The sequence below is a fragment of the Cupressus sempervirens genome, chromosome 1 (assembly GCF_028749045.1).
Source record: "Cupressus sempervirens isolate cs-2001-9-10 chromosome 1, ASM2874904v1, whole genome shotgun sequence".
Lineage (NCBI taxonomy): Eukaryota > Viridiplantae > Streptophyta > Pinopsida > Cupressales > Cupressaceae > Cupressus > Cupressus sempervirens.
In genome coordinates, this window is record NC_143118.1 from 638,933,267 (window position 1) to 638,950,114 (window position 16,848).

Here is a 16,848-nt window from a genome sequence, read left to right on the forward strand (position 1 = left end):
TCAAAACAAAGAATGGACAATATTGAATCAAATTTATAATTTTATAGTTATACCCAGTTTTCCAAAGCACACAATTGGAACAATCTCCTACAAATGTGTCAGCCGCAAAAGTACTCATAAATGAATTATATTAGATATTCTGAGCCAATAAACATTTTTTTAATACATCAAATTTAAATGAAAATTTGTAAATGCTTCCATTTCAAGAAACTGCATTTTTAAGTTGATTGACAAATCATATTCAATGAAAATGATGAGGCTTACCATTATACAAGTTTAATTACAAAAGTATAACATATATTTCAGATATATAAGCAGGATGATATCAAAATGGTTACAAAATAGTGGAAAACCGTGTAGATAGCATCTAATACAAAAATAGGCAGCAAAGATGAAGGCATAAAAGCCTAAGAAGCATGGTTGATTTTTCAAAAATTTAAGTTTTGTTGAAATCGTCTTTAGGAAACTTAAAACAATCAAACTTTTACATTAACAGCTACCGAAGCCTGACCATAAATGTCCTTTGGCCTCTGAATCCACCTCTCAGAAATCATAGTTCCTGATTTTGGAGGCTGACACATAAAAAATCTTTGTTGCGTATAGTCAAGTCCTATCAAAAATATCTTGTCCTGCCATATGGTACCACCAAGCGAAAAATAGTCAAAACATGATGGAAAGTGTCCTTTTTTCCTCCATTCATTTTCTTTCCAATCATATTCCTTCACTTCATCTTTAAAGTAATATAAGCTACCAAATGCAGCTACACAAAACTCAGGATACCATCCACTTGTCCACATATTTTTCAATGTTCTCCACAGTCTTGTATTTGTGTCAAATATTTCAACATCACAGTTATTGTGGCTTATCACATAAAACTCATTGTTGTTGAAAAAGCCTTGACATTGAAACATTTCTCGTTGCATCTTAGGAAGAATCTCCCACTTGTCTTTGTCGACATTGTAACACATTGCATTTTTACTACCATGATGCCCTCCAGCAACATATATGAGTCCATCATGAGGTGATACTGCACAAGCAAATGAAGAGTGGAGCACAGGCATATCAGAGCCTTGCTTCCATATAGACAAAGAAAAATCATAGACCAAAACAACATTAGTAGACTTTTTTGTATCTTGTCTGTGAAGCCCCATAAAAACCAGTTTATGGTTGATTGAAACACAACGAGAGCCCATGGATTCAAAACGATTTCCAGATGGGAAAGAAGTTGCCACTTCCCATTTATCTTGGACCGGGTCATATATAGTTACCACTTGACCAGGTTCATAATATCGAGTTGAGAATGTAGGGATTGATTCCCGTTGACCATGTTTATGATGTGCATGTCTTTTATCCAAATTCTGAATCAAACATAGAAGCTCCTCATACCTCCCAAATTTCATTCTATCTTGATAGAACTTCTGGTTGTCAACCATAGCCTTCCAGCTTTTGCAAACACACATAAGCTTGTAATGGGATTTATAAGTGACTCTTATCAGTATTTCTCGGACTATTTCTTCTGGGAGTTCCTACAATCACAAGTAAAAATGCCATATTCAATCTTTGACAAAAGAGTACAGCATTGAAAACTGGTCAAATATGAAATAAAATAATTTAAAAAGTATCTAATTTTTTTTTTTCACTTATGGAAATCTGTTTTAACATATACAGAATATCCTATCAGTTTATAAAATTTCAAACAAAATGTTCAAAAGTATTTTAAAGTGTATTTTTCACGTTGCATGCATATTTATTAAGCACAACTATTCCAAAACAATTCTTACTCTGCAAAGATTAGATTGGATGCCAGTAATCTCACATTTATTGGTTTAATGACTGCTACAACTTTGCGGCTATTTGATTCATGGGTTGAATAATAATTGTTGAGAAAGATTTGAAGCTTGCTGGATTGTTGTGCATTGGCATTCAATCTCAATTCTTTATGTGGTGAAGTGCTGAGGCGTAAAAGCTTCCTGGGCCTTGGCTCGGTGAATTTCTCTCTCCATTCCTCCATGTTTCTCAATCTGTGTTTCTCCATGTTTTCAAAACTCCAGTCCTCTGTATTCCTCAAATGTCTGAAACTCCTACATTTCAAGAAACATACATTTTAATAGTCAGTTTACAACAGGACATGAAATAATGATTCTTATTCTTAAAGTTCTTTAACTAGCACCTACACTGTTCAACAATGCGGTGTGTACACCATTATGAAAAGCCATTGGGAAGTCATTAATAGACAGTACCAACAACAAAGACAGTTTTCTCAAATATTCCTGTGAGAAAATATTTATTAATTTGTTGCATGACCAGCAAAGTCTTCAAACAATGAAAGTAATGCCAATCCAACCATAAAGCCATGGAGAGATAATAAAATTTTCTTTGGAAAAATCAACAAAACTAGTTCCAGAAATTTTCTTTAGAAAGAAAATCAAATTTTGTTTGCAATTCGTTGACCAATATTTTCAGTTGACCATTAAATGGAAACTTTTGCAGTTTTCTAAGGGAAATATTGGCAGCATGGCAAGTCCTGATTAATCATAATTTTTCCTAGCTTCTACCTCAACTCCCTATTTCTCTTCATCTCATGGTTTCGAATTTGTAACCACACTCAATGGTACACGGAAAATCAAATAGGCTTTGATACCAGCATAAAAATTAAGTTGCTAACTCAGAGTACAATTTACTTATCTATAAAAGCAAAAATTGACAGAAGTTAACAAAACAAGCTTGGCAAAGAGAAAATTGCTGAACATAAACAAAACAAGATTGGCATATAGGAAATAGCTGGACATAAGTTATCTTTATTTCAACTAAGAGCTTATATAATATGGAAAAACTTTATTAAAGAGATGTATTCTGTCATGCCCCTGCCTTGTAAGACAGACTGTAGCTTTAATAGATGACATCAAGGCAATAAATTCATGGAAACTCAAAGGAGGCCGACCTTACAATTAACTCCAGACAACATAATTAATAGAAATTCAAAAGGGCCATTCTTGCAAATAACCCTATGTGATATAATTAATGGAAATCCGGACCAGAATAATATTCCTTTATATGTTGATATGCTAAGTCGTCTATGTTGGTAGCAATTAAAGGCACATATATATTGCCTAGGTTAATGTGGAGTTTCAGTTTATCAATGGGAAGCGATCAATAGTGCATAAGCTGTGATTAGTGATTGTTAGAAGACAGCAAATATGATTATGATGACTGATCAGGCAAGTACTGTACACTTGTCATGTATCGTGGGGTTTGGGTTGACTCATCAAGCATTTCCCTAGGTTGACTTATCAAGTATATTTTAGGGCTTACTTATTAACCAACATTGGTAAACCACCTAAAGGCCTATAAATAAGAAGCGGTGGAATGTAAAATGTAACAGAATGCAATTTGCTCTTCACTAGATAATAAGATTGGACATTCTGTTTGGTGGATGTAGCCCAAGATTGGATAACCAAGTTAAATCTCTGTATCTTCTGTTATGTGTGCATTATTCCTTTGCATTAGTGGTCATATTTGCATGCAACTGTTATATTTTTGTCTTTTAATTCTAACAATGTCCCCTTTTTTAAATAGGATTTAATAATGATAAAAGAAAAATTTAAAATTTATAAACATAAAAAAAAAATTAAACAGTTTGATGAATGGTCAAAGACTCAAAAGGCATGAGATGAAAAGTAGTGACTACCTCAAACAAGAGATATAAAAGGAAAAGGAGAATTACATTAGTAAGGAGGATGGAGGAAGGAAGAGAATATGGGAATCACAAACAAATTAATAGAAAAAAAATAAGGAAGTGACTCCTACAAAAGGAAAAAGTTATGAAGGGTTGTGAATTATAGAAAGTTGTGACTCTCCCGAGGGGTAGAAACGATGAACGGTTAGTATTCTCTCAAAAGGTTGTAATTATGAAAGATTATTTCCATCTCAAAGGGAAGAAATGATGAAGGATTGAGAGTTTGTGACTTTCAAAAGGTTGTTACTCTCTCAAAGGGCAGAAATGGAGTATAACTCTTTTAGAAGGTGAAAATTGTGATCAAATGTAATAACTCTGACCTCTCCACTTTGGGATGTGAGAAAATCCAAGAGATCAACTAATCAGGAAGGATAGGATATTGTATTAAATATTTCATCAATGTCTCCATCAAACAAGAAAATTAACTATTTAATCAATCAATAAATAGCAGGGCATTAAGGGCAGAAATGATGAACAGTTAGTATTCTCTCAAAAGGTTGTAATTATAAAAGATTATTTCCATCTCAAAGGGAAGAAATGATGAAGGGTTGTGAGTTTGTGACTCTCAAAAGGTTGTTACTCTCTCAAAGAGCAGAAATGGAGTATGACTCTTTTGGAAGGTGAAAATTGTGATAAAATGTGGTGCCTCTGACCTCTCCACTTTGGGATGTGAGAAAATCCAAGAGATCAACTAATCAGGAAGGATAGGATATTGTATTAAATATTTCATCAATGTCTCCATCAAACAAGAATATTAACTATTTAATTAATCAATAAATAGCAGGGCATTAAGAGCATTGACTTGCATAATCGCCACCTAAGGAGAATACCAATATAAAGAATAGTTGGTAAAATGATTAATTACACGAAGAGGTGTGAATGGCAAGAGGCATATTGGTTCACTGCAACTCATCATTTTGTTTTAAATATAAGTCTTTCATTTCTCAAAGAGGTGGTCGGGAGTGAAAAACACAAAAATACTGAGAGGGGGAGGGGGTGAACCAGTATTTTAAAGCATTTAAAAATAGTAAACAAAGCTAAAAGAGAACATGAAAGACAGGGACAAAAATATTTATCCCGTGGAAACCCTATTGGGTAAAGACCACGATACACTAATCTCCAAAAGATGGGCAACAACCCAGTACAAACCAGAGCTGCAAATCTTAGGCTCAACCATTCACTAGGCAAACATCATTCTCAGTAGACAGAGGCAACTACCTCGAAAGGGCTCCAACCCTTAACAAGTGTGAATGGTAAGTTCAGATTGTACACAGAATAGGCTCCTGTTTTACCAAGGATTGGCAAAACACTGCTGCATTGCTGAGAGTATTTGGGAAACTTTTCAGTAGTAATGAAGACCGGTTCCTGCTCCTTCAAGATCACTATGAGTGAATGTAGATGAAACTAGACAATCTTCAGGATATGCCTCCGGAAGAAGCATCTCAGTTTTCTGAAGTGGCTTTAACTTAAACCAGGTTAGCAGCCTGCTGTCACTAGAGCACCAAATCCTCTATCTAAAATCACTTAGTTCCCACTCAGCATGGCACAACAAAAACTTGACCTCCTCTCAACATGTATGTATCAGCATTCCCTCCTCAGCACACTACACTAATTTTGATTCCAAAAACTTAGAGACAGTTCGCTTGTCTCTCAACCATCTCTGCACAAAAATGTGCTTCTTTTCTGGAAAACTACATACTCAATACACTCACCTCTCCAAGCAAACACTTGCTACTACCAATTAGACACCGCCTGCAAAAAGACAACTCAATAATGCCAAGGACGTGAATTTCCTTTCTGGCATCATGCGACTAACAACAGTACACTGTATTTTTTTTAAATGATATTAGATCTCAAAAGCAATATTCACCCCCGAACGGCACTTCCACTTTTGCCTTATCCGCCACTGAAAGTTTTCCTCGGTATAACAAACTTCTGGATAAATTCTTGACCACCCAACCTTGCTATTTCACAACACCTACTATCTCCCTCATCCTTCATCCAAAAATTTCCACCACACATGCCAACAGGAAGAAGTTCTAAAACTTTTAAGGGTCCCATCAGCAAGGTCAGAAAGCCAAAAATTGTCTCATGTGAAATTCCTGAAAGAACAGACACGATACTGTATGTTTGAATCCCTGTATTCAGCATCACATCACGATCGGTCATGCCAATAGTCTATTCCTTTTGTGAAACTGCCATCAGACTGGGAAGATATTCCTTTTTGTGCAGGATGCATAATTTGTAAGAACTGCCAATAAAAATGTTACTCACAGGCTTATGCGCAGACACACATGCCAAAAATTCTGAATGGAATGGTTAACAGGATGCACAGGTACTATTAGTTAAGCAGAAAAAAAACGTCTATGCAGGACAATCAATAGAGCTCCATTTTGGAATTAAATTCTGCAAAATTAAATTTGAGTATGATTCTTGTGCAGTAACTCAAACTGCCCGCAGCCGTGTATCCATTCGTATGAAGAGAATATTCCTGACAAAAAAACAGCCTAAAGGAAAACATAACAATGAGTGCTACCCGCCGATTTGATGCCAAGCCACAGGTTACAATGGTAGAAGAGGTTCAGGCACAATAGAAAAATGACAGTAAAAAAGGCAGGTAAGCCTTATGCAGATCATTTTTATTGTCCAAGTGGAGAGTTCACAAGCCACCAAAAACTGACAAAAATGGTCATGAGAAGACTTCGAATCCAACAGGAGTGCAGGGTGAGTTCAGGGATGACACATCAATTTCCAGTTCTTCCTGTCGCACACAAGGCACATGGCACAACCAAAAACTTGATTGCCACCAACTATCAGATCATCAATGAAAAATATTTACACAGAGATGGACCATTTTTAGTCTATTATTTGCAAATACAAATGAAGAAATCAGTCGAAAAAAAAGCAACATATCATTCCAGCAGGGGGGGAATTGGATCTGCTTGCAGAGACCCACCTCAAGGGCATAGTTTGATGCTATAGTTTGAAGGTAGGGTGGGTGGAAGGGATTGGGGAAGGTAGCAATGATGACTCAATTGATGAACAAGAAGCAGATAAGCATAAACATGAGAAATCTAAGAAGAAATGGCACAGAAGACATCAAAGTGAAAGTGGCACAGTGAGTGAGCCTTCTTCATATTCTTCCTTAGAAGAGGAGTATAAAAGGAGGAAAACGAGGAGCAAAAGAAGAACAGGAACACAAGGGGCAGTTACTGATTCATGGGACGAATTTGGCATTATAAAAGAAATTGATACATGGAACAAACAACTGGAGTTCAGTGCATGGTTGCAAGAAGTAAAGGAGGTGAACATGGAAATAGTACCAACATGGGAAGAATAACAACTGTTCAAGGAGTACATGGAGGATTACAATACTGCTACTTTTCCATCAAAGAAGAATTATGACCTGGATGCATACAACTGTCAAAAAATGATCAAAGATATGAAAAAGAGTGTAAGAAAGGCAATGCAAAAGGAATGCATAATATTTAATGATGAAGATGAACGACGACAAGAAATAAGGATGGGGCGTTAAAAGCAGAAAGGGGCTGAAGGTGAGGCACTGCAACTTTCTATGCAGACTGGAACAAAAAATTGGAGTTCGGTGCATGGTTGCAAGAAGTAAAGGAGGTGAACATGGAAATAGTACCAACGTGGGACGAAAAACAACTGTTTCAAGGAGTATATGGAGGATTACAATACTGCTACTTTTCCATCAAAGAGAAATTATGACCTAGATGCATACGAATGTTGAAAAATGATCAAAGATATGAAAAAGAGTGTATGAATGAATGAAGGATTCTAATGACGTCCATGAGACCATCGGTCTAAGGGACCACAGATCAGAAGCATTAATCCCAATCCTTTTCGAAATCCAACCTTCTACTATGAATCTTGACAATCAAACCAGTAGTCTGTCGTGTCTTATCATCATCGAACAAACTGTGTAAGCTTATGCCATCTCCTAAGTTGACCTTGTATTGGGCCCGAATATTCTCATATGCCTTGCAATCAGTAAGAAAGTGTCATTCCGTCTCAACCACCCCTTTTTCGCAAAACCTGTAGATCCTCTCCTCCCACTCTTCTTTAGGCTTCTCCCATCTACCAATCTTGCATCTGAGATGATGTGATCCAGTCCTCAACTGAGCAATTAACATCCTAGCCTTACTATTAATAGCTGATCCCAGATATGCTTGATCCCAATGCCCCCTAGAAGGATTGAAAACATTGATATAATGTGTCTTTTTCCGACCCATGTTAAGAGACCACATGGCAGTTTGGAATTTTCCCATGACAAACTTCTTTATTTCCGTATTGGTGGTAGGGCACTCTTGCAACTTGATATTCCACGTGTACAACCACTTTATGTTTTGTTTCATCCAAGTCTTCTTCCTATGAGCCAAGTCCTCTTTCATTGCAATTTTGGGCCAACGTTAGCTATCCATGTTGTCGTGTTTCCTTAAATAACTTATTAGCCGACTTATGGCAACCGCCTCCAATGGATACATGCCAATTTCCACTAGCAAGATTTCATAAGATATAGAGGCCTGAACCTTGATATTAGTAGTGATTAGGTGTTTTTGGATCCTCTCTAGTTGTCTCCACCCACACTTTGCCATGCTGACCCCCCCATACCTCGCAACCATAAAGAACAATTGGAGTGACCAGCAAACCAAATAGAGTTTTTCTGGTCTTCCTGTCCCATAGCTTGGCATTTCTACATCTGTTTTGCAGTAGATATAGTGCTTTCCATCCCCCTTGCATCCTTTTAACTCTACAAGTCTCCCAGCTGAGTCTGTGGTTGAAGTCAATCCCTAAATATTTGTATTCTTTCACTTTTTCTAATGGGCTGCCTTCAAAAAGAAAATCCAAATGATCCTCCTTTCTTTTCAAATAAAAAATCATGATTTTTCTCTTGGAATTGTTCACTTGCATCACCACTTCCTAATAGAAGTGCTCTAATGCCTTTAAGTGATCTTTTAATCACTGAGAAGTTTTTGATATTAAGATTAGATCATCCGAGTAAAGAAGAAGCTTCACCACATAACCAGCTAACTAGACCCCTTCCCCATCAATTTCATCTAGCCAAGCTTCTAGTTTATCAATATATAAGCCAAACAAAGTGGGGGATAACGGACATCCTTGCTTCACACCAATATGCCTAATTCTTCCATTCTTTTCCATAGCTTGTCTCTGGGCACCGTATCAAAGGCTTTCTTGAAGTCTACGAAGCAGCAAAAAGCTTTTCCCCCCTGGCTGTCCCATACTTTCTCTATCAATTGCCTAAGAGTGACGCAACGATCAATAGTAGAATGTCTTGGTTTGAAACCTGCTTGTCCTTTTGCTCTCTTTCCTTCCATTTCTGCCCATTTGCTGATCCTATGTTCCACCATGCTCCCAAAAAGTTTTACGAATAGCGGGTTGACCATTATAGTGCAGTAATTAGATGGGTTGTTAAAATCCCCGCTCTTGAATAAAGGTATAACCACACTAGTGGTCCAATCATTCGGAAAGCCATCTTGAATGACCCTGTTAATGATCCTCATTATGTGAGGAGTTAAGAGATCAACTCCCCATTTCAAAAATTCAGCTTGGAGCTACTCTATGTCACTTGCCTTGCCATTTGCTAACTTTTTTATTCCAAGTTTGATGTCCTCTATTGTGAAGAGCTCAGAAGAAGAGGCCGCCACGGGAGGTGGTTCTTTCTCCTCAATGCACTCATAAAGTAACTACACGTATTCTAACCAATGAGTAGCAATGATAATGTTTTCGTTTTGTTCTTTCCTTTGTTGCAGTTCTTTCCAAAAGTCTTTGGGATTGTGTTTGCTTAGGGCTAATAACTCCTCTCATCTTGCATTTACATAATCTCTTTTCTTTGATTGAACCAACCCGAGATATTTCTTCTTGTCCTCTTTGTTTGTATATTTGTCTTTCAAAGATCTCTAGGCTGCCTTGCACTCCTCATCATACCACAGGTTAGCAAGAAAAGTATTTATAGAGCTCTTTTTACTGCGAGATCTTTTACATTCTTTTGGAGCTTTGTGAAGAATAGGGATAACCAAGTTGATGTGTACATGTTCTCGATCAGTGTTGATCCATTTATTCGTGCTATTTGTGTTTGTCTCAAGGAATTGTTGTTTGGGAGAAGCCCTAAATATGTCCTTGTTTGTTTGATTTATGAGTATTCTCCCACTACTAGTGGCTGCCTTTTCCATGTGGAAGTCATGTTCATTATGCAAGTTATACAGAACCAAGTCCAAATTAAAATAAAAAGAGAGGTGATTAGATTTCATTTCTATAGGAGCTTCCACAACATAGAAATCTATAGTAGCCATTGCAAAAATGTGTCTTCTCCTAATTCAGGCATCTACCACTTTGTTTTCCTTGCTCTTGATATAACTTATGTCAAATTAATAATCTGCTAAAAATTCCAGCCATCTCCTTTGTCTAGCATTAAGATTAGGTTAAGTAAAAATATATTTTAGGCCATGGTGGTCGAATCGTAAATCAAAAGGTTTTCCAATCAAGTAATGTCTCCACATTTGAAGAGCATGAACAATAGCTGCTAATTCCATATCATGAGGGGTGTAATGTTGCTCGTAATTCTTCAATTTTCTAGATTCGTATGCAATTACCTGCTCATCCTGCATTAGCACACCTCCTACTCCTCTTGATTAATCAATTATAACAACAAATTTCTTTTGTGGGTCAAGTACTCTTAATATTGGTGTTGTAGTTAACATTTCCTTCAAGCATTCAAAAGTTGATTGACATTTTTCTGTCCATACAAACTTCTTTCCCTTTCTCTGAAGTGATGTAATCGAGTAGGCTATCTTGGAGAAATTTCTAACAAACTTCCTATAAAACCCTACCAAACCCATGAAACTTCTGACTTCTATCACATTTTTAGGTATAGGTCATTCCTTAATTGCTTTGATTTTTGACGGATCTACAGCTATTCCCTGAGCTAATATAATGTGTCATAAATATTGAATTTCCTTTTGATAGAAAGTGCACTTAGACAATTTTCCATATAATTTATGTTCTCTTCACCTTTGTAAGACTTTTTCCAGATGTTTTTGATGTTCTTCCTTGTTCTTTGAATAGATTAGAATATCATCTATAAAGACCAGTACAAACTTATCTAGGCAATCTTGGAATATGCTATTCATTAAGTTCATAAAAGTTGTTAGAGCATTGGTTAACCTGAAAGGTATCACTATGAATTCATAATGTCCATACCTAGTTCTCAAATGTAGTTTTGTGAATATCTCTGTTCTTAATACGAAGCTGGTGATATCCTGATCTCAAATCAATCTTTGAAAATACTGTAGCACCTTTCATTTGATCAAAAAGGTCGTCAATTCTAGGGAGTGGGTATCGGTTCTTGATAGTAACCTTATTGAGCATGTTGTAATCTATGCATTATCTCATAGTTCTGTCCTTCCTAACAAACAATATTGGGGCTCCCCATGGTGATACACTAGGCCGAATCAGTTTCTTGTTTAACATATTTTGTAATTGTATTTGCAACTCCACTAATTCTATGGTGGTCATTCGATATGGTGCCCGAGAAATGGGTTCTGCTCCTGGTAACAAATTTATGGTAAAATCAAAAACTCGGGATGGAGGTAGATTGGGGAGTTCTTCGGGAAACACATCCTGATAATTCTTTAGGTAAGAATATTTTTCTTCAAAAGATTTCTTTAATTTTTCTCTAATTTCCCAATCTTCAAAAATGTAATCCTCTACATATGTGGTGTTTATAGGATTTCTCATATCTTCAACTCTTACTGCAAAAATCTCGCAACCTTTTCTTCCACATTTCTTAAGTTGCATGACGAATATCTATTTTGATTCAATTTCATATTTAATCCCTATAATGCTTGCAGGTTTGCCTTGGTCATCCAAACAATCTACAGTTTTAGCAAGACAATCCACCTTGGCCTTACGCTCACTGAGCCAATTAATGCCTATAAAAATATCGTAAGACCCAAAAGGTGCTACATACAAAGTCAATTCAGTGGAGAAATTCAGAAAATCAACCCAAGCCTCAAATGGAGAAATTTGGAAAATCAACTCGAGCCTCAAATAGACACTACTCTACCTTAGCCCTTGACTGGTTTACATACTCGACTGTCCATGGTTTTGCCATAAAACTAGATCTCTTTGGAAATCTACTTAATAGTTTACGCAATATAAAACATTAAGAAGCTCCAGTATCAATTAAAATAAAGACAAGGTTCCCGTAGATCTTACCTGGAGTTTCAATCGGACCTATCTGTTGTTTTGCTTGCCTATTGTCAAGGGTTGCATGGAACCTTTGCTAATAAACATATTGTTGTGGAAGGGGTGGTCCGTGTGGCTGGTTGGTGGGTTTGATGGGACATTTATTAGCATAATGATCTCCCCCATAGTTGTAACATCCAAAAGGTGGTGTCCTGAGGTTTTCACATCATTGCCCCAAAACTTTTTGGGGACCCCCTTTTTTCGATTGCCCTAGCAAATTTGGAATGGTCCAGAGGTTTTTGATTTGAAAATTCTACACCTTTGATGCCTTCGGGTCAGGAGGGATTTGATTTGGTTTATTTTTCACTTGATGCGAAACTTGATTTTTCGGAACATGTAATTTTATCCTTAGGCCAAAAGGAATTCAAAAACAACACTTTTTTCAATGGTTAAAATGAATACTTGGCAGCATAAAATTGTAACTTTTTGGACTCGGATTTTTTTTTTGAAAATTTGAAATAATTGTATAAGCTTGAGCATTTTCAAAATGAATTTATTAGATATAGTCGTTTCGGAAAATCTTGAATTTTTTTGGTGAAAAAGGAATTTTTTGATAGTGGAATTGAATTTACAATTTTGATTGCTAAGAAAAGGATTTATTTTGCTAAAAATTTTAAGTATATTGCAAAATTGAAATGGGATTAAATTGCAAAATCTCATTAAATTGGTTGAAAGTTAGCCTAAAAGATTTTAGAAATGTTAAAGGAAGTTGGTAATTTGGAATTGAAAATTGATTTTAGCTTGCTAAATTCGATTTTAATGATATTTTAATTGTCAAAACGTTATTAAATGAAAATTTTGACATCTCCTAAGCTTACCTTGTTTTTATTTTGCAATTTTTTATCAAAACTAGCAATTAATGGGCCGATTTCACTATGGGCAAAGTAAATTTTAAATGTTGCATTTAAATCTAGGCCATTAATTAAGTGGCTAATTTAATTTTGTCTTCCCTCCAGGTAGGTCGGCCTACTTGGAGAGGCAAAAAGTGTGGTATAAGAGGGGCTTCCTCTCCTCTTATTTTCTCTTTCATTTTTCCTCCTCCTTGGATGTGCAATTTTCCTCTAGAGGCTAATTTCAAACTTGGGTGATTTTGGGGCAGATTTTCCTTTTTTTGGTTGCATTTTTCTCCTTCTTGGGCGAATTTCTACCCTAGGGCGATTTTGGAGTAGATCTGATTTTTTTCCAGCTTGGGCGATTGTTGTCGGGTCTGATTTCTCCATCTTTGGCAGCGATTTCTCCTTCCAGACTTGGGCGATTTTATTTGGTGAAGAGGCTATATGATTTAAAGTCTGATTTTTGGCAGGCGTGGGCAATTTCAAGGAAGTCGAAATTCTGATTTTTGCTAAGGCATCATTATTTGCAAGGATGATTGAAATTTCTAAGATCTAATCCAAACTTGAAGAGAGTCCGATTATTGGTAAAGGCAGATTTAAAGGTAAAATTCTATTCATTTTTAGAAGTGAAGATTGGTTTTGAAAACGGATTCTATTCCTAATTCTTGCTTCACTCGTTTCTCTTATTTTTTTCTTGCACTCATCATCCACCACTTCATTATTCCATTGATAGGCTGAAGTTGGGAGATATAAGTGTAGATTTCATGATAGGACACTTGGAGAGGTAGAAATAAGCTAGACCACCCTACGATTGAAATAAGTGGTATTCCCACCCTTAGGATTGAATTTATGAAATTGATAAGTGTAGAGATAGGACTTGGAAAGGCATAAATAAGCTAGATTCCATCGATAGAAAAAAGGTCGAAGATTGATAAGTATAATCCATATCATTTAGAATGAAGGGGCAGAAATAAGTGTTCAGGATGGTAGATGTTAGTGCAAAAAAAAACCCAAAGAGAATGAATACCAAAAAAGACAAGGAAGACATGATGCCTAAGACCACCTTCTTCTCGAAAGTGAGGCGAAAAAGTGATACCAATATCGGTACAGTTAATATGATACAGTTAAAGGACATATTGAAGGAAGGGCAACCCCCCATGGTGAAAAAAATTTACAAGAGTGGAATTGTACACGCGGTAGCTTTTCCTCCTACCTTGCCTTGTTCGGAATTGGTAATGGAATGTGCATCCCGGTTTGATATTGTTACTAAATCCATTTTTTATGTGGCAGACAAGTGGTCGAAGAAGTATTTAATATTCCCCAATATAAAAGCATGACAATGGTAATGATGATCAGGCGGCCAAGTTATTTCACGATAATCAAGAGGTTTACTTCATTCATCTAAAGAAAAATTAGTTAACATGAAAGCAAGAAGGGAGTCACCAGGTCATCAAGGCTCACCAAGTCAAATTTCAAATCAGAATATGGCGATCTTATTGTGCTTCTCAGCCAAATCATGGGCATAGCTCAAGGTATGCAATTCAAGAATTGATGAAATTGAAAATGGAAAGAGAAAATTTGATTGGGCTAGAATCATAAGTGAAAATTTAGAGTTGCAACTTAGGACTGTGCAAAATCAAAAGCAATTCTATATGAGATCCTATCTTTTCTATCTGATTGCGACACTATATGAAAATCTTGGACTTAAGGCCTTAGGAGTGATTGGCAATGGGTCGAGGTAATGTTTGGTGCATGAGTGCTACCCATAGCTTCATTTGCACAACACCAAAGATTATAAGATGTTTTATGACACCTTTTCCATTAAGACAATAAGAATATTACAAGGGACACCTGCTAGAAGGCTCTCAACAGAAGCAGAAGTAAAAGTTAAGAAGTATGGGAGTTGGTTCATCCAAATTCCACAATTTACATATATTAGAGTAGCAAGAAGTACAATTTGTCCCAAGAGACTTCCAAGGTACTCACCCGACAAGGTAGTTTTGATGGAGTTGGCTAGGCAACTTGAGCATTATGATAAGATGATAAAACTTAAAGGTGAGACAGGGATTACCTTCTCAGTTGGAATAGGCAATGATACTTGCCCCAATCCTGGTGCCTTTGTAACTGCGGAGAAGGAATTAGAATGGTATCATCTAGGATGGTATAGAGCAAGACAAGGATTCGATCCTAATGGTCTTATCAATGCATCTAACGAAACCACATTCAAACATATTCCTACTATAGAAGATTTTTGGGCCAATGCACAGGATGACTTTCATGTGAGGAAGCTAGCTTTCTCAAAATTGTCAGTGGACATGATGAGGGCAATCAGATGGAGAGGCCTTGACATTTCCAATCAGTTGGAAGATGATGAAAAGGTGCTAAGAGAAGATTATGATACAGTAGATGGAACAGAATTAGGTCCAACGGATTTGGATGATCATTAGGATCTTTTCTTAGAGGCAGTTACAAGGACAGTTGATTTACACACTGAGTCATGGTACAATGAGAAGTTAAGGCAATTACAAAGTCAAAAGATACACCTTACTTATGAGAAGATGAAACCAGAGGAAGAAGGTCCAACAGAGTCAATCAGACAAAAAGGTGAAGGCAATAGACAACAACAAAGAACAGTTAAAAGTAAGAAGAGAAATCTAAAGGTTGAGAAAAGTAAAGAACATTTGGAACCTCCAGCAAAGAGACGAAATGCAACACCATCAAAGGAGAGCATAATTGAGGCTGGAAGCCAAGAGGATAATACAAGTGGACAAGAGGCCGCAATGGAGGTGAGCTCTGACTTGGAATCAAGTGGTTATAGCAACAGTACTAAGTACTCTCCTCTCTCAGAGAACCAACATGGAGATGATGTGAAGGTCACTAGTGAAGAAGAGGATAGGCCAATTGATATTGAGGAAATAAGCCAGGCACCCAAGGCCGTTGGTGATGCTTTGCTAATCGAACCGAATCTCGATTTGGAGAGATGCACTGCACCGCTATAGTTAAGGAAAATGCTTATGCCAAGAGGCGAGGTAGTGACTGTCCGAACAGTTGAAGATATTCAAGGGTTAGTGGAAAAAGAAGATAGCGAGAAACATAAGAAAATTGTAAAAACGGTGGCAAAGGTAATCAAGAGCGATGATGAGGGTCACCGAAAAGTTCAGATTGCTATACCAAAGGTTAGCAAGGCAGTAGATGAGATCATAGCTCACAAGTATGAGATACGAGAGCATAACTTGGGAAGAATCACGGATGACATGGAATGTGAGGAGATCCAGGAAGGCATGGTTTCAATTAGAGAAAGGTTGAGGAAGGCAAACGAGAGGATTGTAAAGTTAGAGGCCAAAAACAAGTAATGGAGAGATTGCTAGCCTATCCAACAGTTGAACCAAGAAGTCCTTCCTCAATATAGCGGGAGCAACATAGAAGGGATATCGGCTCAGCTGCACGAAGTCAAGGATTGGATCACTGATATAATTCAAGATGGGCGAAATTTCTTGCCTTCCTTTATCTGGACATTCAGGTCATTGGTGGCTATTAGAAACAAATTCCAAACATTTGAAGGCGAGTGGAATGATTTCCTTCCAATCAAGGACCTAGCCATTCCCAGGCTACAGGCATTTATTGAGTTACCGGAGAGATATTTGAAAAGGGCCAAGTTGGTAGATGAAGGAGGAATGAATACAGTGGAGTCTTGGTTTGTTGCCTTGACAATCAGATTAAGGAAACTTGAAGACATACGGAACAAGATTGCACAGCACAGCCCAAGCATTGATACTTCCATTTCAACCATGATGAGCAATGTTGGGGCTACACTTGATTTTGAAGATATCAAAAAGGAGAACGTCAATGAGACAAAATTTTGATCAAGATTGGATGAGTTGGGGAAAGTTGTCATCAAGAAGAAACATTTGGGTACCCTTGCCTCCCTCAATGCCTTTATCAGATATGCAAAAGAGTATGAAAAGGATCATGAGAAGACACTGCAAGCAG

General features: G+C 36.9%; 1 protein-coding gene across 1 annotated transcript in view; it reads right to left on the reverse strand.

Annotated features, from left to right (window-relative positions):
• Positions 1-240: 240 nt before the first annotated feature.
• LOC149579547 (F-box/kelch-repeat protein At1g80440-like) overlaps positions 241-16,848 on the reverse strand; it is a 54,841-nt gene continuing 38,233 nt past the window's right edge. The window contains exons 3-4 of the mRNA XM_089785815.1: positions 1,817-2,081; positions 241-1,526 (exon numbers count right to left, since the gene is read on the reverse strand). Of these exons, the coding sequence (XP_089641941.1) occupies positions 477-1,526; positions 1,817-2,035 (1,269 nt within the window). The 5' untranslated portion in view covers positions 2,036-2,081 and the 3' untranslated portion in view covers positions 241-476. The remainder of the gene's footprint in view (positions 1,527-1,816; positions 2,082-16,848) is intronic.